General features: G+C 39.4%; 1 protein-coding gene across 1 annotated transcript; it reads left to right on the plus strand.

Moving 5' to 3' along the window:
* Window positions 1-5,738: 5,738 nt before the first annotated feature.
* On the plus strand, window positions 5,739-25,540 carry rpgrip1l (RPGRIP1 like). Its single transcript, XM_014993978.2, has 26 exons — window positions 5,739-5,822; window positions 7,119-7,214; window positions 7,771-7,915; window positions 8,971-9,281; window positions 10,073-10,172; window positions 11,081-11,224; window positions 11,301-11,406; window positions 11,963-12,109; window positions 12,185-12,258; window positions 12,399-12,538; window positions 12,626-12,732; window positions 12,811-12,861; window positions 13,608-13,787; window positions 14,569-14,686; window positions 15,581-16,033; window positions 16,492-16,613; window positions 17,784-18,117; window positions 18,621-18,883; window positions 18,967-19,065; window positions 19,518-19,586; window positions 19,665-19,803; window positions 20,768-20,856; window positions 21,799-21,985; window positions 22,696-22,780; window positions 24,063-24,199; window positions 24,859-25,540. The coding sequence occupies exons 2-26, from the start codon at window positions 7,127-7,129 to the stop codon at window positions 24,960-24,962; spliced, it is 3,792 nt and encodes a 1,263-aa protein (XP_014849464.2). The 5' UTR covers window positions 5,739-5,822; window positions 7,119-7,126; the 3' UTR covers window positions 24,963-25,540.
* The last annotated feature ends 61 nt before the right edge of the window (window positions 25,541-25,601 follow it).

Consider the following 25,601-nt stretch of genomic DNA (forward strand, 5'->3'; position numbering starts at 1 on the left):
TTTTCTGCTCTGTCAGTCTGGCTCATTTACATGCAAACAGCTTGTTCATACTTTCTATTAGAGGTTTCATTGTGCATATCTTAATATATATGTGAATAATAATGATTAAAAAAAATTCATATTTTTATATTAATTTTTCTAGAATGTCCTTGTTTATTTATGTATTAAATTAACTAATATATGTTTGTTTAAGCTGAAATGAAAAGGAACTCCAAATGGCCAAAGTCGAGGGTGTTATATGGGAAGACGAAAGTGCCACAAAACTAAGTGCAAAATTAGAAAATAAATGTAACCAAAACTGGATAATAGTATAGTAAATGTAAAAACAACAACAATAAACACTAAAATAAATTGATTAGTCAACTATTTAGTTGGGTAAATAACCAAACAGATCAGTACATTGCGTCAGCACTTAGATAAAAACACAAATAATTTAACAGTTTTGAGAAATAAATATATAAAGAAACTCATTATTTAAGTTTTTAAATAAGTAAATAAATAGATTAGCTAAGATTAGCTAGCTAATCTAACTAATAAATAGCTAGTTGAGTTAGATAGATAGCTGTTAAATAAATAAACTCATAAACTTTTTAAATAAATAAATACATTTGTTAACTATTTAACAAATAAATAGAAACTGTTTGATAAATAAATAAGTAAATAAATTACTTATGTAACTATAAAAATAAATAGATAACCATTTAAACAAACCTTCTCTATATGTAGAGCACTAAACGTCTGCACATCAAGATTTGTTGAACTAAATGCTTACAAGTTTGAAATTATGAGTATGGAAGAAGAGTAGGGCCGCTGCAAAAATAATAATTCGAACCTTTTCTCTCAGAATTCTGTCTTTTTTCTTGAAATTCAAAAGTCGTGAATCCCTATTCCTATATGAGCCAATTCAGAATATAAAAGAAAAGAAAAAGCAGCTGTGTGTTGTTTTACTTTTTTAATAATAGAACTGAAATTTCTATTTTAGATCCAGATTATCTTACAGTTGCAAATCAAACCAGTGAATCTGAGCAGAAACAATAAATCACGTGTTTTTGCTGCTTCCCCTCAGAAACGTGTTTGACTCCTGAAATCCTGATATGGATCTGAATAATTAACTCCAGCTGAGTGCAGAGGAACCCCGGCTGCAGGCGGTTTGTTGGCGATGCTTATCTGATTGTAACGCCTTACTTTTTGCACACAATGGAGAGAGAGAGAGAGAGAGACGGCAGAACAAAAGCAGCAAAGTGACACGGAGAGGCAGCAGCAGGGAAGACGAACGGATTGGAGGAGATTTATCTCCCAATAAGGCAGAAACAAAGAGGGCTTCTTCTGTTCTGACGTATTTACTCCTAATGAGGTGAGTGACCCTCCCTCTGAAGTCCCGCTGATTAAACACCGAAACCAGCAGAATAATGGGATTAAACCAGACAAACACAAGGAAAAACAAACCAGAGCTTCACTTCATTGTGCTTCACATTTGAATTGGAATTAATAAATTTCACAGTTTGGTTTTAATCTGCGTTTAATAATCATTACAGTTTATTAAAGACGCAGAATCCCTGAGCTGTTAGAGACTCAATCTGCAGTAATTATGATAAAACAAAATGGCTGCCTGTTGGCTCAGGAAAGTCCTGAATCATCAGCTGCTCAGATGGAAACATGGCTGGTGCTCATCACCATGGCAACAGCCCAACAGGAAGTTACCTCATGGAGAAATTCCTCCCAGATTCACCATCAACAGGACGGAGGAGGAGATGGACAGATGGAAGGTGGAGGGCTGGATTCAAAGCTCCTCCGTCCATCCATCCATCCATCCATCCATCCATCCATCCATCCATCCATCCATCCATCCATCCATCCATCCATCCATCCATCCATCCATCCATCCATCCATCCATCCATCCATCCATAAGTTGTTGAATTTCTGCTAAATTAAAATAAAGCATCAGTTTTATAATTATTCATCTTTTCCTGGTTGATTTTATTTGAAAACTTTCAGACTCTCAGACGAAGACATTCTCACCTGAGCAGATTGTTAACCCACAACAAAAATAAACGTGTCACTAAATCAGTAAAATGGACAGAAGGTGAAGATCTTATTGATCTGAATATTTACCAGGAGTTTGTTACTGATTGTTTCTTGCCTTTAAATGCAGAATATGAAACTGATTTCTTCTGTGTTTATCAGTGACAGCTCCTTTAAATCAGAACACCGGCTCTTCCTGTACCAACCGTAAATAAAACATTAGTGAGTTAAAGCTGCGGCTGTAATTGGTTCAGCAGCGACGGGAGACGGGTTTCCAACCTGACACGCTGTGGAGGTAATTACACCTGAACGCTGCGCCACAGACTGGCCGACATGTCGTCACATCTCCAGCGCTGACGGCGGGATGAGAGGCGACGACAGAAACACTGAGCCGCGCTGACAGCGGAGTAAACAAACACCATTCATCTGTCCTCACCGGAGGAACAAGCTGACCTTTTTTAACTCCGAAGACAATTCAGCAGGGAGCGATTTAAACATTTCAAAGTTTAATCGGCTCCAATTTGAAGTGTTTTCTTCTTAACTGACACCTTTGTCTTGTTTCAACCTTCCATCATGATCCCCAGGAGGAGCAGATTAAACATTTTAGCAGCAGATCGTCTTTTCATGAGTCTGACTGCACACTTAAAAGATGATTTGAAAACACAAAGCAGAGAGATTACCTGCTGACCTCATCCACACACATGAAAAGCAGCGTATATTTCTTGATATGACGAAACGTCTGTCGTCTTTTTGGGAGGAAGTGAGAAGTCTCTGCAGGAGTTCATGCTATTCATGTCTGCGGACCTGAAGGCTTGACTTCTTAAAAAGACGTTTTGGTGTGTGTGACTGACGGTGAAGACGTTACTGCATGATCTCAGTTTAGTTTTGTTTCCAAGATCAGGCGTAAAAAGCCACAGAGTGGACATGATGCTATCAGGCCGTTTCCATTACAAATGTGCTCAGAGATATTCTAGTAATGTAAAAAAAAAAAAACACAATTTTTTTTACAAATTAAGAAAAAGAAACACAATTTAAATCTCATGATAATACGTCTGTTCATAATAAGTCATTAAAATCACACCACCGCACCATCATCCTCCAACTTCCTGTTGTCTTCTTTGTCTTTTCTGCCTGTAGTAACATCTGGTTGTGATGCGGAAAAAATGGTTTCAATTGCAGTTTTTCAAAATACACTGATCTTGATTTGGCTGAATACTCCTTCCTTTGAGTGTTAAAACATTTTTGTGAAAAATACGAGCTTCTTCAAAATTTCCATGTCATCATCCTCCATCTATTTCCTGTTGTCTTCTTTGTCGTTTCCTCCAGTAGCAATGTCTGGTTGTTGATCACATGACTGTTGTGATCCGAAAAAAGTGTTTCCATTACAGTCTTACAAAATATTCTAATTTCAATACAATCCACCTCATCTTAGTGCAGAAAACTTTTCATTATAAAATGTGAGATTTTGTTTTAGAAACTGGCGTGTTTCCATTAAGCTAATTTATTGATGCAGTAAATGGAAACGCAGCTAATGCTGGGTCACAGGTGGCTTAGACTCAGCCCTGGTTTTGACCATTCCTTGCTGTAAGACATTAATTCCCTGTTTAGCTACCTTTATTTCACAATTATATGGACATTTGGACACATTAACTAAAGTAATTGTCATTTGAAACCTAGACATTTACTATTTAAACTACTGGTTTTCATATATGTTCTGTAAAAACAGGTAAGTGTTCATACATTATGAGATTCTTTTGCATTTTGCCTTATTTGATTTTTTAATTTTTACATGCAGAGAATAAATTAGCTATTTTCTGAAGCAAAAACTAAAAAAATGAACAATGCAGCTTGTGAATGAAGGACAATAACAGCGGGATCCCCTCTGACGTTCAACAGCTGCCACCTAGCGGTGTATCGGGGTATTTCAGAGATTTCTGAATAATTCAGCGGACCAGGGTGCCGCTATAACTGTGTATCATTCTAATTTTAAGTCTATAACAAACATTTAATCCAGATCAGAACCATCAGGCGTTGTAAAAAAAAAAAACTATCAAGGCAACTTTGAATTCAGTTTCTTGCTTTTAGGGCCCATACTATTCATTTTATATAAATAACTGACAATCATTTGATGATATTTATGTTCTGATGACAAAAACGTTTTTGTACACAAAAATCCAAATTAGTTTGAACAAATAGTAAACTAAGAGCTAATAAAAATAGATACTTAGTGTCAGTACATACTTTTCTGTTGGATAAAACAAATGATAACAAAATTATTTGTCCAAAAATACATGAATAAAAAGTTGCAAGAGGAAGTGTTGCAAAATTTCTGCCATTGATTGTTAATCTTAAATATTAGATTGAGGATTTAACAAAAAAAAAGTCAAAAAAGAGTTTATTTTTAAGCAGTATATCTCTTTCCCTATTTAATATTTTTTTTATGACGTAAAACCCTTTGAACTGCCTTGTTGCTGAAATACAAATAAACTTGACTTGACTTTGAGTCTAATTTACATTATTGCAGTTTCTTATGATGTAATGCTTTTCCAATTCATGCAAAAATCTAGCAAATGTCAAGAGTTGTCAACTTATCTTAATAATACAGAATAATCTAACAAATTAGAATATTTGTTTGTAGGACTATCATATGTTCTTTGCACATTGCTGTTTTGAATAAATATTTTCCTGCTGATGTTTATGCAAGAAAATCTAACAAAGTCCTAAACATGAATTGCTTTGACATGCTGAACATTAATTTCACTCAAAAATAATGAAACCCAGAGAAGAGACGACTTGTCTGCAATTCCTTCTTTTTAATTCCTTGTTTTAAGCGTCTTAATATTCCAATTGCTCCCATCTCTTTCTGGTCACCTTGCATGTTTTTTATATTATTTTAAGTCTGTTTACGGTCAGCGACGCCTGGGTTTCTCTGGACCTGCAGACACCAACATTTCCCCTCTCCCATAGAAGAGTAACATGCTCAGACCTGCCTGCCTCCTTTCTCTTTGTGAATCTGAATAAACAGCCTGACGCCATATGCTTTGGGGAAATCTGCCTATATTAGAATATGGGGGTAGAGTTGACTGTACGGAGGTCCTGCACGCTCGTCTGATCATGCACTTGACAGCTGCTGCACGGACCCGTGCATGGCCTGCTGAACACCAGCTTGGTGGGGATCATGAATGTGAACGGCAGACCAACTCCCTGACAGATTTCACTGCGTTACCAGAAGAGGGGAGGGGTCAAAGGTTACAGCACACTGTGTCACGGCCCAATGGAGTCTGACATGTGGAGAAAACTCATCCTTTCCAGCCGGATTGCTCATCTCAGGATGCAAAATTAGATCCATCTGAGATTCATGAGAGGGATCTGACAGCCGGCCTGTCAGACTGTGTGATACGGCAGCGAGTCGCCTCTGCATCACGCTGCTCACATGTGCATGTTCAAACTGTCAGGCTGTCATGGCTTAAACATGATGGAAATCACAGGAGATGAAGGAGATACACAAATATTCATAAACAAACACAAACACAGCCTCTTTGCACAGTCACACAAAGTTTCGAACTGTGTTTATTTAGATTCCTGTTCGCTTTAAGAGCTTTATATCACTTAACATCACTATTTCAATCCTTTAAAACTGCATAAACACAAAAAAGAAAGGCTGTGACATTGTTTAAGAAAAAACTACAATTCCCAGAAGGCTGTACCCTTCTGCGCATGCGTTCTAGTACCATAGCGACATAAACGGTTGTTTTCGGTAGCAACCGTGACTCTGAGCGGAATAAAGTCTTTTTTAAAGGTAAGAAGCTATTAAAAAGTAGTCAGGATACTAAAGGTGGTACATTATAGTGACACATACACTTATGTGTGTAAAAAATGTCATATTTGACCTTAAATAGGTGATTGAGTAATACCGTTAGCTTCGACGTTAGCTTCAGTCTGATGGAGATAAACTTGAATAAACCATTTACTCTGGAATATTTCTGGAATTTTATTAAGATGTTTACAGATTAGGATATGACATGAGAAAATATAGTAAAATGAAAAATAAAATATTTGTGTCATTTTCCTGAAGGTTCCATTAATTTCCATCCATTCATCCAACCATCGTTTTATTTAATCGAAATAAATCCAGGTCAAATGGATTTATGGAGTTATTCATCCATTTGACCTGCCAGAGAGGATTTGGCAAGTTTCTCGAGAGCACAACCCTCAAAATAAACTCGCTGTTCAATCCACAAAGGCATTGTAAGATAGAGGGGACATATCTATGTGCCTCCATAAGGAAATAAACAAACTTTCCAACGTATTATTCTGAAATGTTGTTAGAAGAAAGACATAATAAGACAAGTTTTGTGGAAAGTTTATGAAGGATACTGTAAAGTTGTATTCAGATTGCTTATTTTTATTACAGTACACATTTATAACTACAAAATATTAAAGTATGTAATTAGATATGTCCCCTCTATCTGTGAAATCACAAATAAAATCACATCAATATTAGTTCTTGATATTGTTGCCTATAGTTTTTGTAATGAACAAAAACTAGTGAACATCATCCAGCCTCAACTCATAAACCCTGTCATTATTAAACATTTTATAATTAAAGTATATTAACTCTGGAAAGTAATGCACAAGTGTACCTGAAGGAGAAATGGTGGAACCAGCAAGCCTTCAGCAAGCATGTATGAAATTAAAAAATAAATAGCAGGAAGTTAGGGTGGTCAAAAAAACTCAAATGTTTGTGTTTATTGTAGTTCCTGAACTTGACCTGTGGTGTGTTTGTGCTATTTAGGGATAGATGATGTGGACTTAAAGTCTTATCACAATATTTTAACGTATTTATTTCAGTAGCAATAAAAGTGATGATAAAAAGCATCTTGATTATGAAATCATGATAAACTTTGCAATAATTATTCAACCCCAGTGCTGTTTCTGCTGTTTGCTTTGCAAATCAGAGGCTGAGTTGGAGCTAGTTCAGAGGTTTGCAGCAAAAACTGTCTACAGAGAAATCTTATATAAATCTGAATGTTTGCAGCTGGATGATGTCTGTGATTGAAACCTGAGAATTTAAGAAGGCTTTATTTGTTTTCAGAGTGGATCATGTCGTATGTCCTCGATGAGACGGCTTCAGACCTCCCGGTCAGAGACATGACCATCAACTTGTCCCGACTCACCGCCGCTCCACAAAGTGCGTCACGCCTCCTGGATAACGTGTGCACATACATATGTGTAGACCTGTCACAATTAATCAATTAATCACATGATAAATTAAAATGAGCCCAGTAATTTCTATTTCCATAATTTATTGTTTTTCTCTTTTCTCTCTTTTTTCAACCAAAAACTGGATGACAAAACTCATCCGTCTGGTTTATTTTGGATATTTAAAATGTCTTCCAGTTCCAGTGTTAAATGTTTGTTAGAATTTAAAGTTTATTGATCTTTGAGAATGTGTCCTTTCATTATTATAACATTACCATTATATTACTTTAAAACGGTCTCAAAACAACAATAATATCGTTTCTTCTGGGACAATTAACCGTCCAGCAATATTTGTTATTGTGACAGGCCTACATATGTACAGTTCCTGTTTCTACTGTTAAAAGTTCAACCAACAGCTGGACTTATGCATTGAAGTGTATTTTCAGTTATCTCTAAAATGTCTGCTGTTTCCTTTTATTGAAATGTGAAATACCCTGGCTGAGGTCTGACGTCGGTAAAGGTGTTGATCCTGTTTCCACCTGCAGATCTGAGTGTGCATCAGCACGCCCTGGAGAAGCAGAACATTGGGAAGATGTCCAGGGATGAGCTGGAGGACCGCTACCTGCGTCTCCTGGAGGAGACGCTGCAGCAAAAACAGCAACTTCACAAACAGAATGACAAGATTAAGAAGTGAGACGTGCAACTCGATCAGTGTTACTGTTTTCAAATGGATCTGTTCCAAACAAAGGGGCTGACCTGGTTTTTATCTTTCATGTTTGCTAGTTATCTTTCACAGTGTAATGTGTATGTTTTATAAAAGAATTGGAGTGTGGAGTTCTGCAAGGCAGCTGCTTGGGACCTGTGTTGTTTTCAGCCTGCTTTTTCCCCTGCAGCATGCCACGGCGATGATTTATGCTAATGATGCCACAATATACAGCTCTGGAAAAAATGAAGAGCCCACTGCACTGAAAGCCTCCTGGTTATTCCACCTAATATTGATTCCTGAACTCTTCCTGAGTTAAAACGTTAGTATTGTAGTTTCTAAATGAATACAAACTTGTTTTATTTGCATTGTTTGAGGTCTGAAACCACTGTACCTCTTTCATTATTTTGACCATTTCTCATTTTCTGCAAATAAATACTAAATTTTTGTTTGGAATATCAGAGACATGTTGTCAGTAGTTCATAGAATAACAGAACAATGTTCATTTTACTCAGAGAAACTGATCATTTTAAGTGACCTCTTACTTTTTTCCAGAGCTGTCTGCCAGGAGTAAAAACAGTATTTGGTAAAAAGTCTACTCAGGTACTGAGTTACTGATCAAAACATCTACCATTTAATATTTTATAAATTACATCATCAGACCAAAATATAAAGTAATGTGAAAATTTTATATTTTAAATAGCAAAATTATTCATATATATAACATAACTACAAAATAACAGAATCAGGTCGAAGAAACATTTTTCCAAATCAGTTTTTTTTTTTCAATGTAAAACTTCTGAAACTTTAACAAAAACTGCAGGTGTGTCTGTCTGGTGAAATTTTGGCTAAAACATGTTTGTGGGTAGAAAATCCAGAACTTTTACCCAAGTAAGAGTAGAAATACTTAATAACAAAATTACTAAAGTAAAAGTAAAACGTACAGCATAGTAAAAATACTTCTAAAAGTAATTTTTTTTCCAAAAAAGTTACTCCAGTAAATGTAACTCTGACATTCAGTAACGCTGCAACTCTTGACCAGGTTGGGCACGAAGCTGATGAAGCTGGTAAAGGACCGCGGGCGGATGGAGCGGATGGCTACCGGCGCAGCTGCTCCGACCCGATTCAGAGACGTGGAGATGGAGGAAATGGTCGAGGAGCTGCAGGAGAAAGTCAGAGCGCTGCAGGGTGAGAAGGAGGGGCTGAAACAGCGCCTCCTGGTGGCCAAACAGCAGATCCTCAACTCGTACAGCCGGAGGCAGACGCAGTATGAGCACGTCCCGTCCCGGGTGAACTCTGGCCTGAAGAAGCTCAGAGACGATGCTTCATCTCAGTCTCCTGCTCGACCAAGAAGTGAGTCCAGGCTGCCTGCACAAAAAAAAAAAAAAAAAAAAAAAAACTGATAATGAAGAGAAACATTTACAGAATGTCAGAGGATGGAGCCAATTTGTTTCATTAATGTCTGTTTCGGTTCTAATATTGACAGAAATTCTAGATCAATTTGTCCAATCATAAGGGCAGATCTATTCAGTCTAATTCTACACTTTGTTCTCTGAGTGACGTTATGGTTTATTATTTATTTTACATTATACGATTCCTAATTTCACTTTCTGAACCATTTGACTGAACATTTATTGCAATTTATTTTTACGTTTTTTTGACAAAATACTGAGTTGACCAAGTACAAATAACAAACTTTGTTTTTGAAAGTTTATTATTTATTTTAAATTTGCTGTTTTACTTCCAATTGCACTGACCGGATAAATTAAAATTGTTTTTACATGTTTGACCAAGCTTGGGTTTTTAAATGTGCAGTACTGGTGCAGAGTTAGCAAATAAATCTGCAATTCGGTACATTTATGTCTAAAAAGAAAATAAATGTTTTTAATCAGTTGAGCTGTTTTTCTGTATCTGATCAATATCGACCGATACCAAACCTCAGATATCGGTGTCAGTATCAGAAGTGAAAAAGGTGGATCAGTGTGTCCATTACAATTAGGAGACCGAATCTGTTCAGTCAGGATTTATTAAATCATTATCATCTGAGTCTGTTCATTCAGAACTAACTGAATCTTTTCAGTTCAGACCTTTTGGTTCTTTTCAGTCAGGTCGACAGAAACTGACTCAGTATGTCTCTTCCTCAGGTCGGAGGAGTTTGGAAGGAGGCAGGAGACCTCCGACTGGCCAGATTCCTCGATACGGACACAACCTGCTGGAGGAGGCGAGGGCCGAGATCCGCAACCTGTAACTTCTGTTTGTTTTGCATCATTATTACCACAAAATCATTAATTATGTGTCTTTTTGTATCATCTGAGTCATATGTTCCGTGTTTGTCTCAGAGGTTTCTTGATTGAATACTATAGAGCTGTTGCAGCGTGACGTCATGCACGCAAGATCCCTTCCCCCGTCTCCATGCTGGAGGACAAAAAGCTGACAATGACTAGCATTGTTTTTAGCTGTCAAGTTATCAATGTAACACTAAATTTTAAATGTATGCCTGATATATAAAAGAAAGAGGGAGCAGTGCTTTGCTACTAAATGTCAACATTACGACAACTAGGTAACAAAGTCAGGAAAAAGTTTTAATTCAGAAAAAATAGTGAGAGAGAGGGAAGTAGTTTGGTTATGCTAGCTTGACTTTGACAACTTATTAATGATCGCAAAATAAACATCAAGCCTAAAAACATAAAACTGTAATGGACTAGATGTTCTGTTCTTTGTGTGGGAAATGTTTGCGTGTTTTGCTGAATCCTGATGCAGTTGCTATGGCAACAAGTCTGCGTGCAGTGCAGTTGACACAGAGAGTGAGAAAAACGTGGTTTTGAGTTGATCTTCCACGGTTTTTCTGCTTTATTTTTCCCTCTGATGTGTCTCATCTCAATAAATTAGTGATACCTACATCTCCAGGTCTCATTTTGTGAACAGAGTTGTTCTACCGCTGCAGCGCGGCTACGGACGGCATGTAAAAGAATCGTCTTTTTGCCTTCCGGCGTCGTGCATATGCGCAAAATTTCCAGATATAAATAATAACATGCAGAGGATTTATTACTGTAGTGAAGAAGTTGCTGTGTGTTCGTTGGCAGATGTTGAGGAAAAGCTCATCCAGAAATGTTTTAGGAGCTGTAGTGAGTGGATGTTTCCCGGTGCTCCAGAGAGAACGTGGTGGAGTCTCAGCGGAGAAGTATGGAGGAGCTGGAAAAAGCATCAGAGGATCTGAAGGAGGAGCTGAGGAGGAGAGAGGAGGATTTTGAGGAGAGGCTCCTTCTGGCCCGACAGCAGCAGAGTTCCACTCTAAAGTTGGTTTCTTTATGGAGGAGCTGCCTGACTGCAGATGGAGCATGGGGATCTAAACACACCCTGTTTTCCTCGCAGGTCGCAGGTCAGCAGCAACGTGTCGATGATCAAACTGCAGAAGCAGCTGGCTGACAGATCCAACACAATGACAGAGCTGGAGAACAGATATCGGCTTCTGCAGGAGGTAAGAAGTTTGATCCAGGACGATCATTTAAAGAACTTTACAGGAAAATAAAGAGATGTTAGAGAGAAACAACCAATCAGAGTCAGGAAGAGGGTCTTACTGCTGCCAATCACTCTTATGCTCAGGCATTGCCCCTTTCTTTTTGCTCTGCTACAGCTGGTTCACCACAACATAGCCTGCCACTTATGCTCAGGCAGTTAGCATGGCCACCGATGATGGCAGATAAACACACATTCATATTAAAATGAAACTAAAAAGGAAGCATAACGCAAAAATTGTAAAAATACTAAGTTAAGTCAGATAAAAACTGGACAGAATTTAGCTGTTAAGGTAATTTTTATTTGATTGGTTGTTTTCAAAAACAACCAATGAGAGCCAGGAGTGTCTTAGGACTGGCAATCAACCTCATGTACACGCTGCTAAATGTGGCAATGATGTTTGACCCCCAAAATTTCCTTGGGTCAAACCCAGCAGCTGAAATCTTTCTTCTCGTGAGAGTTAACGTCAGCATTCAGCGCCGCAGCAGGAGAAACCGAAGCTCACCTGTGTTCTCCAGGCCCAGCGGACGATGAAGGCGAGTAACGACGCGGCAATGGCGAAGGTGGACGAGCTGACGGCCCAGCTGAAAGCCGAGCGCATGCAGAACCTGGAGCTGGACAAGCAGCTGCAGACCGTCAATGTCACCAAGATCCTGGTGGAGCAGGTGAGATGCGGAGCCGTTGCCGTGGTTACAGGCATTCCAGTGAGCGCGCTCAGTAGCCTCCGTGTTTGCCGACAGTTACAGGAGCGGATCGGCGACCTGGAGCAGGAGAGGGAGCTGCTGAAGGAGAGCAACAAGAAGCTACTGAACAGGTGAGCAGGTGGACGGGCTGCTGACCTTTAAAATTGTCCAGATTCCCTCAGACTTTAGGTTTCTGTAGTTTCTCTGTTGGGTCTGAGCTCAGCTGTGTTTCACCGTCATCGCCTCGCATCGTTTCTCGTTTCGTCCGCAGCGCCTTCGACGTCTCTCAGCAGCAGAAGTGGCATCTCCAGGAGCAACAGCTGAAGCTACAGATCGTCCAGCTGGAGACGGCGCTCAAGGCCGACCTCGTGGACAAAAACGAAATCCTGGACAGGATCAAGTCTGAGAGAGGTCTGTTCCCGTCTCATAACGCCAACCTCCGGGTTAAATCAGGATAATAAGCGACGTAATATAAATAAATCTCTCTGACTGATTCAGACAAAAATGAGCAGCTGACAGAAGAAAACCAGAAGCTTCAGCTTCAGTTTCTGGAACAGAAGCAACAAGTGGAGAAACTGAATGAACGTCTGAAGCTCCAGAGCAGAGTGAGGGTCTCCACCAACCCTGAGATCTGATCCTTCAGATGATAAATACGCTCAATCTGACGCTGCTCTTCTTTACAGGAGAAGGACTACACCGCGGGTGAACTGACAGAGGCCCTGCTGCTCATTAAAGTAAGACGATCAAACATTATCACTGCAAAAACACAAAGTATGATCAAAATATGATCAAAATATGATCAAGTCCATCAATCAATCAGTCAGTCAAGTTTATTTTTATTGCACATATCAGCAACAAGGCAGTTCAAAGTGCTTTACATCATAAAAACACAAAAATACAAAGTCACAGAACAAACAGTCAACTATTGAGAAAACAAGTAGACATTATATCGCTACACATCAAAATGTTGGTTAATATTTCGTTTATTATGGTTCAAAATCAACTCTAAGCTGGAGGGTGCTTAGTCTTGATTTAAAGGAACTCAGTGCTTCTGCTGTTTTGCATTTTTCTGGAAGTTTGTTCCAAATTAGAGCAAATATCTTAATGCGCTTGAATTAAGACCAAATTAACTTACATATAACATTTTAGCAAAGCACAGGAGCTTGTCAGTAATTTCTTAATATTGATTATAAATGACTAAATCCATTGACAGATTATTTTACTGACAATTTTCAGATGTTATATACGAAATGATCTGCCAATGGATCAAGCACTTTTTCAACAATATTAAGGAATTATTGAGCTAAAAGAAGCTCATATATCTTTCTGAACAGTTTCTTTTAAGTTAGTTTTGTTTAATCTAAGTGCACCAAGATATTTGCACTAGAAACTAGACCAAAATTTCTTGGTAAGATTTTGTGTTTTTGCACTGACCCTGTTGATCCCCCTGAGCAAAACTAACATCCAGATCTTTTCTCAGAAGCAGAGGTGTGAGAGGAGCGGAGATCTGGCCTTCCTGGTAGACGTGGACGAGGACGGGAGCGGCGCTCAGCAGAGCTACATCAGAGAGCTGCGTGCCGCTCACGCTGAAACCATCCAGGAGCTGGAGAAGACCAGGAACCTCCTGAACATGGAGAGCCAGATCAGCAAAGACTACAAGGTGGAGAAGCACACAGACCAGCAAACATCATGTTTGGTTCAGAGTTTAGCCAATTAGAATGTAATAACTGTTCCATCTGTTTTCTGTTCTCTCTGTTTTCCTCTGTTTTCTGTTCCGTCTGTTTTCTGTTCCATCTGTTTTCTGTTCCGTCTGTTTTCCTGTTTTCTGTTCCCTCTGTTTTCCTCTGTTTTCTGTTCCCTCTGTTTTCTGTTCCGTCTGTTTTCCTCTGTTTTCTGTTCCATCTGTTTTCTGTTCCCTCTGTTTTCCTGTTTTCTGTTCCCTCTGTTTTCCTCTGTTTTCTGTTCCATCTGTTTTCTGTTCCCTCTGTTTTCCTCTGTTTTCTGTTCCATCTGTTTTCTGTTCCCTCTGTTTTCCTGTTTTCTGTTCCCTCTGTTTTCCTCTGTTTTCTGTTCCATCTGTTTTCTGTTCCCTCTGTTTTCTTCTGTTTTCTGTTTCGTCTGTTTTCCTCTGTTTTCTGTTCCGTCTGTTTTCCGTTCCGTCTGTTTTCCGTTCCCTCTGTTTTTTGTTCCCTCTGTTTTCCTCTGTTTTCTGTTTCGTCTGTTTTCCTCTGTTTTCTGTTCCGTCTGTTTTCCGTTCCGTCTGTTTTCCGTTCCCTCTGTTTTTTGTTCCTTCTGTTTTCTGTTCCGTCTGTTTTCCGTTCCCTTTGTTTTCTGTTCCGTCTGTTTTCCTCTGTTTTCTGTTCCGTCTGTTTTCTGTTCTGTCTGTTTTCCTCTGTTTTCTGTTTTCCGTTCCCTCTGTTTTCTGTTCTGTCGGTCTTCAGGTGGAGCTGGAGGCGGCGTTACAGAAGATGAACAGCGATAAAGTCGGGTTTGAGCAGAAGCTGGAGCGTCAAATTCAGCTGCTGGATGCCAGAGCAGCAAAGATCTCCAAGCTGGAAGGTTTTCATCGAATTGTTCATTTACTTTAGGAATTTTATTTCAATTCATCAGTGTAATTAAAACCAGAGGTTACTGTGTAGACAATAAACTGATCCTATCTAAATGCTTAGTTTCAATCTAAATAGAGCTTGGTAACTAGATATTTACCTCCAACTTAAATATTTTTTAGTTTTCTAACTGAATATTTAGCTCCAAACTAAATATTTAGCTCAAAATTAAATATTAGTTTTTAGCTTTTTAGCTAAATATTTTACTTCAAACTAGTTACTTAGCTTACTAAGAATGCAGCTCCAAACTAAATACGTATAGCTTCCTAATTAGATATCTAAAGCCAAACTAAATGTTTGTTAGATTGCTTACTAAATATTTAGCAACACACTAAACATATAGCTTTATAACTAAATATTTTTCTTTAGTTAGCTAACCAGATATTTAGTTTGCTAATTAAATATGTAGCTCCAAATTAAATATTTAGCTTCCTAACTAAAAATAAGCTCCAAACTAAATCATTTTTAAGCTTGCTACCTAAATATATTGTGAATACTTAGTAGGTATTTTGTAAATTACATATTTATTTAGCTTATTAAGTGTTTAGATTGAAACTAGGATATTTATAAATGAATGAATAACATGGGCAAAAATATGAACCTCCATTTTTTTCTTATTACAGATTTAAAAAACTAAATTGTTAAATAATCTGAATTTCTAACATGAGTTTTGTTCTCATTCAGCATCACAGTTGCAGGAAAATTTGTGTCTTTAAACGAACTTAGTTTTTTACTAGAAACAAACAGCCGACTCTGATCTTCTCCTCCTGTGCAGCCTTTCAAACTTTGGGTTTCAGTTTTTGCTCCTGCAGAATCCTCCAGCTGATCCTTTGTTCTGGTTCTGTAGGTCAGCTCAGAGACATTGCTTATGGCACCAAGTCCTTTCCCTTCAAACCGGACCTGACGGCTGAAGATGAGGTGGAGTTTTCTGATGAAGACGTCCATCTGGACCGAGGAGAAAACCTCCTGGAGCTGCAGATCGTCGGCGCCTCGCTGTCTCCTCCGGCCCTGCAGGCTCTCGGCGACGCAGAGCCCTCCACCTTCTGCACCTACTCCTTCTACCTGTTCGAGACGCACGCCACTCCGGTGGCGACGGGCCGCAGCCCCACGTACGGCTTCACCTCCAAGTACGTGATGAACACGGACGAGCACTTGGTGGAGTACCTGCGCCGCTGCCCGGTGAAGGTGGAGCTGCACCAGGCGCTGGGAGTGGACTGGAGGACGGTGGCGACGGCGCAACTCCGGCTGCAGCAGCTGCTGGAGCAGCAGGGGAAGGTTTACGGCAGCGTCCCGCTGGTTGGTGAGTCACAACGCCCACATGCAAACGGCAACAGACTATAATTCATAATCAGAAACACGCGGGAGATGACCGCTGCTCTTATTTGACAGAAATGACAGAAAACAGACCTGGAAAAAACAAACTTTGGAGGACCTGAGTGAAGTTAGTCCACCCCACCTTCTTCAAATAAAACCAAATTGGTGTCAAACTTTTGTGCAGCAAAAATCTTTGTTTGTGCTGCTGTTGTTTTAAAGATATTAATAAATGTTTCCAGAGGTCATGAAATGTCAACCAGCCCCATCCGACTTCTTCTAATCAGACAAAATTGATCTTTATCAACTCGACTATGTTGGGCAGTAATAATTTTCATCTGTGCTGCTTTTGCTTTGAAGATGTTGATGAAATGAGCACAAGTCGAATTTTAATCAGTTTGGCTTTTCTGTGTAAAAACCAAAAAAGCATTTTTACATTTTAATCAGGAATTCATGAAGACGCCCGAAGCTTCGGGTCCTTGGAATACTGGCTGCGACTGAAGAACCCAATAACAGAGACGACCAGCGGAGACAACCGAGACAAGATGAAGGCTGGGGACCAACCACAGGTCATCTATCCATCAGAACATCCATCCATCAGAACATCCATCCATCCATCAGAACATCCAACCATCCATCAGAACATCCATCAGAACATCCAACCATCCATCAGAACATCCATCCATCCATCAGAACATCCATCCATCAGAACATCCAACCATCCATCAGAACATCCATCCATCCATCCATCAGAACATCCAACCATCCATCAGAACATCCATCAGAACATCCAACCATCCATCAGAACATCCATCCATCCATCAGAACATCCATCCATCAGAACATCCATCCATCCATCCATCCATCCATCCATCCATCCATCAGAACATCCAACCATCCATCAGAACATCCATCAGAACATCCAACCATCCATCAGAACATCCATCCATCCATCGGAACATCCAACCATCCATCAGAACATCCATCAGAACATCCAATCCATCAGAACATCCATCCATCAGAACATCCAACCATCCATCAGAACATCCATCGGAACATCCATCCATCAGAACATCCATCCATCCATCCATCCATCCATCCATCCATCCATCCATCCATCCATCCATCCATCCATCCATCAGAACATCCAACCATCCATCAGAACATCCATCAGAACATCCAACCATCCATCAGAACATCCATCCATCCATCAGAACATCCATCCATCAGAACAACCAACCATCCATCAGAACATCCATCGGAACATCCAACCATCCATCAGAACATCCAATCCATCAGAACATCCATCCATCAGAACATCCAACCATCCATCAGAACATCCATCGGAACATCCAACCATCCATCAGAACATCCATCAGAACATCCATCAATCAGAACATCCATCCATCAGAACATCCATCCATCCATCCATCAGAACATCCATCCATCAGAACATCCATTCATCCATCCATCCATCCATCCATCAGAACATCCATCCATCAGAACATCCATCCATCCATCCATCCATCCATCCATCCATCCATCCATCCATCCATCCATCCATCCATCCATCAGAACACCCAACTATCCATCCATCCATCCATCCATCCATCCATCCATCCATCCATCCATCAGAACACCCAACTATCCATCCATCAGAACATCCATCCATCCAGCTGTTATAGTTCATTCGGTAATTTTCTGTATTTTTTCTCCTTTCTTTTATTTTCCTAACTCAGCCACCGACCGGCGCCAGAAGGAATGAACTCCTGATCTTCGTCCAGCGGTGCCGAGGCCTTTGGTCCAGGAGCTCCGGCTCTCCGAGTCCCTACGTCGTCTACAAGTTCTTCAACTTCCCCGATTATCCGACGGCCACCGTGGACGACAGCGGCGAGCCGGAGTTCAATGACCTCAAGTCCTACTCCGTCCTGATGGACGACGTCCTGGACCGGTTCCTGAAGACGGAGGGGCTCCAGTTCTACGTGTTCGACTACAAAGAGGAGCAGCTGGACGCCTACCTGGGGAAAACCCGAGTGCCGCTGCTGTCCCTGACCCGAGGTCAGGAGGTGTCAGGTGAGATTTATGAGGAATTTACTGGAATTCAGGTAAATAAAACACTTAAATAATCCTGAGTGGAGTTACTCAGAGTTACTGGGCCAGACTTTAGAAAGGCTTACTGGGCCAGTAGAGCAGGGCCCCGATTTATGTTTGGGGCAGCCTGAAAATATTTTTATATTCTTTTTTAACAAATGCGTATTTTCCAAACATTTTATCAAATATAAAGCTGTAGTATGAATAGTATATCCAATGTTCAAGTATGTAAAAATTATGAAGCTATACTAGATTTCACACTGCAAACACACAAAATCTTAGCAAGTATTTTTGGTTCAGTTTCTTGTGCAAACATCTTATTACACTTGAAATAAGTACCTTTTCAGAAATATGCAGGAGCTTGTTTTAACTCAATAAATCCTTAATTTCAATGAAATGGTGCTAAATGTTTGAATTTTTTCTGTGGGTGAAGTGAACCAACGCTGCTTGTTGTTGCTGCTCAGTTTGGTGTGGGTTTTTTTTAGGTATGTTTGAACTTGCTGATCCTTCTGGAAAACCCGCCGGCAGCTTGGAAGTAACGCTGAGGTGGAAGTCCGCCTACAGTCCCTCTGTGGGGATCACCAGAGCTGCTGAAGAGCACAGACTGTTCCCAGAGCATCATGCTGGAGAACCGGTCGATCCTCATCAGGAACAGGTGAATGTTGAGGCGGAGAAGAAAGACGGATGGCGGGAAGATGTTGAAGAGATGGAAAAGTTTAGGAGCTCTGACTCTGCAGCTGTTTCTAAGGTCAGAACTTCACCTTTGGCATCTTTGAGTTCACAATCAATCTGCAGAAGACTGAAAGATGTTATCGTCTGTTTTAACATTAGGTGGTACTGCCCACAATCAGAGGACAGAAAACGCTGGAGCGGGACGGATCAGGGGCCAAACGGGTCACGTTTGTTGATGTGACACCTGAAGAAGAAAAGGTGAGATCCGTGGGTTGGGAGGCGTAGCCAATAGCAACTTACTTGGATTTAAAGTGGCAGGAGACCCTAAAACAACTCTGAGCAAACTAAAATTTCATTATCTATACAAACATGTAATCAACATGTTAGAACCTAGACCTATCCTAACCTGTTTAAGGAAGCGCAATAGGTCACCTTTATTGCCTAATATTCAGTTGACGATATCGATTAAGCCACATTTTCTTCATCACAATGCTCCCATCGCTCTTTGTGAGCTTTAGCACCTCGACCAGTAAATCAAAAACAGGCCAAGCGTAGTGTTGTCATGTAGAATTAACATCCTAGCTAATGTTGCAACAAAATCCAGATTTGATACTGAGCAGAGAGTCGGATGTTCTTTACTCTTCATGACGCTTCAGGCCTTCGTCTTTCATGTTCTGTGTATAAAAATGGTTTTCATGTTTCTTTCACAGTTTAATAAGTGGAGCTCAGCAGAAAGTATTCCAGAGAAACAGAAGACGACGTTTTCACCTGAAGTTCAGGTAAACCCAAACATGAGTTATTCTAACAGTGACTCTTGTGAATTACTCGTCCTCACCCTGACCCGTTTGTCTCCGTAGGTGGTGCCCAAAACTCCTCACAGGACAGCAGAGGAAGACGATGACGAGGAGGAAGAGTCTCATGTTTCCGAAGGGCAGCTGGTTCAGGGCGCGCAGCCCTACTCTGACGACTCCGACATCTCCGAGGAAATCATCGAAGGTTGGAATGTTGATCATTAAAAAAAGACTGAATGAATATTTTCCATATTTCAGGATGGGTTTGTTTACTCAATCATCACACAGCTGACGTTAGCTTCCACACTGTAATGGTCGCCATTAACAGTTAACAACATGCGCTCCCGGGCTCCTCACACAACAGAGTGAAAAAACTACAGCTCTAACCCCGCCTCCCACAACCTTACATCTCACACATGCGCAGTATGCTACTTAAAACTTAACAGGGTTCATTTAGCTTTTTATTTATCATAATTTCCAAATAAATTAAAAGAAATTGAAATCCAGAAATTGCAGCGATGGAGCATCAGTCTGAGATGAATTCAAGGGCGTCGTCTTACAGAGCGAATAAAATCCAGCAAGTTTGATGCTTTACCATGTAAATAAAAAAAGATATTCCGACTTATAATACAGAAACACAAAAGCTTACCAAGCATTTTTGTTTAGTTTCTAGTGCAAATATCTCAGTACACCTGAACTGAAACAAAACTAACTTACTGAGGAAGGCAATTACTTGTAACAGTTTCATCAGCTCTTTTTAGCAACTGTGAAGAACCGGTGGCAGTAGAGAATCATTTATTAATTCGCACATTAAATCACTTTATACTTTTTTCACTTGAAAATTTGTATCTAAAAAATATCAGTCCAAGTTAGACAAATATTCACAGATATTCCCGTCTAACTTGGACTGGTAACCCCTACAATGCTATGTGAATTATGTGCACAAAATCTTGGCACTTATATATAAGATATCTGATATTCTTTTGTAAATTTCTCTCATGATGCGGGTCTTAAAGTTTATTTATAATGGTCTTAAAAAGTCTTGAATTTAGTTGGTGAAGTCCAGCTTCATCTGATGGGCACATTAACTTTATTTCCCTGATATTTCCTCAGAATAAATTTAAAGCAGACATAAAAGTTTAGTTTTTTGTTGTTTTGACTTGTTCCAGATGTGGAGGAAGCTCCAGCTGCTGCAGAACCTCAGGGAGCGTCCGACAGCGACGACTGCATCGTTCAGGGACAGGCAACACGGAGGAAGGTCAGTGAACGCCACATGATGTCATTTAACTAAGGGCGTCCAAAATGTGGCCTGAGATCCATCTGCAGCCTTTTTAATATTTTGTTCTGTCCTTTTTTTCAGGAAGCAAATGTCAGAATTTTACAATAAAAGATGTGGAAAGATGACGCTGTTTGCGTTTTAATTTTGTTGTAAATGATTAATCTCAGCAAGGACAAACACGCTGAGCCTAGATTAAAAAATGTTTCCAGCCAGAAAAAAACACAAGTAGCTCAAACCTTTTGCCTTATTTGTTAAAGCAATTGTCCAAAATATGGATATGAACATTTGGCCCAATATCAATATTTGTATTAAGGCTGATAACCGATATGTACAGATATTATATGTAATTTTCTACTGTTCTGACACCTTTTGGGGAAAAAACTACCAGAAACAGTCGGCAACAATATGGACATAGACATTGATTGTTAATATTGGCCCAGTTTTATTTATCGTGCCGATACCGATATATTAAAAATGACTAATATTGGCAAATACTGATGTTAGTACCGATATGTTTTTTAACATTTTGGACCTACAATTGCTTAAATATTACTGTTTCACTACTACATGTTTTATTAATTATTTTTAAAAATGTCACACACAATATATTTTTGCATTTTATTTCCCAACTGAGCATTAAAGTTCACAGATTTGTAATTTAAAGGATTAAGGATGTTTTATTGTTACATTTTATTGTATTTTCTAACATTTTAAAACACTAACATGAACTCCAGCTTTTTAATTCAATAGCTGAAGTCTAATTTGTTTCACTGGTGACTTTCATGACGAATGTTAAAGAAAAACATATTTTACACATAACAGCTTCAGTCTGTGACTTTGTGAACTGAACCATAAAGTTAGTTTTTAAATCCAGCTGCAGCTTCATTAACCTGATTCAGTGAAACGATGTTTGGTTTTCAGCTGTGTGAGCGGGTCCGGGTGGAGGTGGTTTCTCTCAGCCTGACACCCGAGTCCCGGCTGGCGCGGGACGACACCGTGGTGCGTCTGTTTGTGGAGTACAACTTCCTGGATCTGCCCACCGAGGAGACGCCGCTGTCGCTACCCAAACCGCCGCTGGGCCGCAGCATCAGCTTCAACTACAGCAAAGGTCTGTAACTCCTGGATCGTGCTTGGTTCTGTTCAGGGACTCTTGAGTTTCAGTTTTCGTTTTGAGACAAATTCCAGTTTCTGAAGCTGAATTTAAACAGGAAGTTTGTTCTGTTAAAGATAGAAAATGGATCTAAGTCTATGTTCACACTGCAACCTGAAGTGACCCAATCCAACTTTTTGTCAAATCAGATTTTTTTGGGCCAAAATTAAAAATTAACTTTATATTTTGGCCCATCTGATGGTGTAATTTTTAAATATTAAATGACAGTTACTCAGTACTTGAGTAGACTTTTTACTCAAACGTCAGTAATTTATTCAATGGCTACTTTTTACTTTTACTTTAAATTATATTGAAGTAGTTCTACTCTTACTTGAATCTTATTTTTGGCAACTCTGCCACCTCTGACTAAAACAGACTCTGATTCATCTGAACTTTGTCAAAATCTGTTTGTTTTGGTTGAAATTTGCAGCTCTGCATACTTGAATGTGCACAAATCCAAAGAGATTTTTTTTACTTTCAAAAAAAGATTAGTTTGTACTGATAACCAGCAGTTAAAGTGGTTTAAATGTACATAATTTTACAAAAACAGATAAAGCCAACATGTTTCACAGTTTGAGAGCATAATTACAATCCCAGAAGAAATCCCGTTATGCTAATCGTTTGTCTGTTTGTAACATTTGTTTGTTGGCTTGTTTGTGTTTCCGTAGTGATTCCTGTAGACGCAGAGAACAACGCAGCAAGACGACGGCTGCTGAAGGAAGTCCTGCAGGGCCGAAACGCTCAAATGGAGAGGTCAGAAATATTATTATGTTTAAAAACTAATAAATAACAAGAACTGGAATAGAGAAAACATTTTCATTAACTGAAAATAAATAAAAGCAGTAATTAAAGGGGGGAAAAACTACAACTAACTGGAACAATACTGTGTGTTTATAAAACTTCTGTTGAGTATTCATTTGACCTTTTAACCAAAGTATGAAAAAACTAAAACTACTACTGCAAATAAAAACTACACTAAAACTATACAATATGTAGCTAATAATAACTAGCAAACCCACTCTAAAAACTAATTAAACCTAACTTAATTGGATAAACAAAAAAGGTCACAATAAAATAGAACTACACTGTAATGAAAAACCCAAAACTTTTAAAACCTTGGAGGTCAGGAGATGAAAACGGTGAGACAGGAAGTGACATCAAGATGACTACCCAACTCTTCTGTCTCTAATCAGATTACATGGAATATCTTTAGAATGAAATACCGTTATTGTGTTGTTTTTTTATGACAGAATATATAAATAATAATAACACTGTAAATGTCTTCAGGGAAGTGAACATTTATTGGTTTTAAGTCTGTTGGGAGGAGCTTTGAGTTTAAACAGGTTCAACTCCATATTCATTGTGTTTTTCCAGGAATATTCCTGTTTTTATGCATCAGATTGGTCTGGGAGTGTTTCAGTGTTCCATTAATCTCTGACTTTCCTTCTTGGTTGAGTGAATAAAACATGATTCCTTGATGTGGCAGCATTTTCCTCCAGCAGGATCTGGAGATCAGATATGAAGGAAGGAAACCAGAGCCAGCTGTTAGTCTGCCAACGAAACAAAAGAAAAATCAGCAAACCTGCAGGCTCTGAGGAAGCTGCTTTGTCAAAGAGATTGATATTTAAATTTAAATGTTTAAAAAAAATCATCATGAGAGCCTCAGTTTGATCAGTTTCTAGTTTTAGCATGAAATTAGATTTTATATATTCATCCAATAGTTAAATGTATGAAAAGTAGCCAAAATTATTATTTTGGCTACTTTCACCTCATACACTGTTCCATCTGACGCTATGCTGAATTTCTCGAGACAACTGTTTGTGATTTTCGACTAGATTTTAAACCAATCCCACATTTCAGAAAGAGGGACAAATGTTTGTGTCACTCGCTGCGTTTCTGTTACACATGTGAGCAAAACTTTGTTTATATTCCGTTAATGTCGAAAAAACAAAACTTTGCAATTGTTGTGTTTTCATTAAATATGAAAATCGCACATGAATAAGTTTGATGATGATGATGATGTGTCTGCCAACAGAATCCGGTTCACAGTGGTGAGCGAGCCGCCAGAGGAAGAGGAGCAGGAGAGGGAATGTGAGGACGTGGGCGTGGCCTACCTGAGGATCCCAGAGATCCTGGAGAAACAGGCAGACATGATGGAGGCCAGCCTGAGCGGTGAGCATACACACACACACACACACCCACACACACACACACACACACACACACACACACAGAGAGAGTAAAAGGATCATCTGATTCAGCTCCGTCATTTAGATCTACCAGTTACGATTTGTAAGGTGGACTTTGTGTTTCAATATGGCCGCTCTTCGCCTTAGCGGCAGTAACATGTGGCAGAAACATGTTTATTTTTACAGGAAGTCACAGATGTAAGATTTCATCTAAAATCAACGTTACATGTAGCGCCTGCAGCTCTAAACTGAACAAATTGAAAATTATGTTAGCTTGTGGAAAGTAAAGTATAAATGATGTCTGTTTTGAAAACATTTCTGGGCGCCGCCATGTTGAAATTCTGACTTGTTAATTAGAACGTTGATCTGATGCCAAACCCAGCTCTGTTCCCTCTTCCCAGGTTTACTGGAAAGCAACATAACTCAAAGATTTGCACATTTTTATATTCAGATGCCTGCTTTAATAAATATTTTAAAGATTTGAAGAAGATTGCAGATCTTTTTTCACCAACAAATAATTCTTCTTCCTGTACTTTTTGTGTTTTGCTCCAAAATCTGCAGCTCTGTCAGTCTCTTTGCTTATTTCTGCAGCTGTATCTCCCCTCTGCTGCCCATTATCTCCATGTCTCTGTGTCTCTGCAGTGTTGGACGTGGAGGACAGCAGCCAGGTGGTGGGACAGCTGACCGTGTCCATGGAGGGATTCCAGGCTATGCGGGCCATCATGGAGGACCAGGACCTGGACTGAAGCTGCAGCTCTTGATTTCAGGAGGATTCTGGTCGCTGTTCTGTTGGTCCATCAGGATAAATGGAGAGTAAAGCGTCCTGGTTTTTAAACCTCCAGGAGAGACTTTGAACTGTGCAGTGGGAATCAATCAGAGTGATTCTTTCAGCTCCAGAGCCTCAGCTGACAGGAAGCTCTCTGTAAAAAAGATAATTTCTTAATTTGTTAGAATCTCTGATCCGTTTTCCATCTTCAGATCTCTAACTGCTAATCAGACAAAGTCAGGACAGACAGGATAATGTCTAACATGGCGTTCTGCATTTTCTGCAGTCTGTGGGCTGTTTGGACTCAGATTATCTGCAGAAGCTGCAGGTTGGAGCAGCTCCTCTGGCAGCTCAGCCTCAGGTGGTTCCTCCTGCAGCGCCGACAGGTGAGAAAACACCTGAATGTTTTACAGTTTCACTTCCGATGACGAGAAACAAGCAAAACAATGCCTCACTTGATTTCATGTTTTTATACCAGACTTGGCAAACCGTCTCACTCTGTGCCTTAAATTATTTTGAACGTAGATCCTTCTAATAAACGTTTCTTCAGAGTCCAAACATGTCTGTCCTGGAAAATGTTCTTTTTGAAATTTGATTTTCTTTATTTCAAGACAAAACA

The sequence above is a fragment of the Poecilia mexicana genome, unplaced genomic scaffold (genome assembly GCF_051168715.1).
Source record: "Poecilia mexicana isolate PSO_F unplaced genomic scaffold, ASM5116871v1 scaffold_6, whole genome shotgun sequence".
NCBI lineage: Eukaryota > Metazoa > Chordata > Actinopteri > Cyprinodontiformes > Poeciliidae > Poecilia > Poecilia mexicana.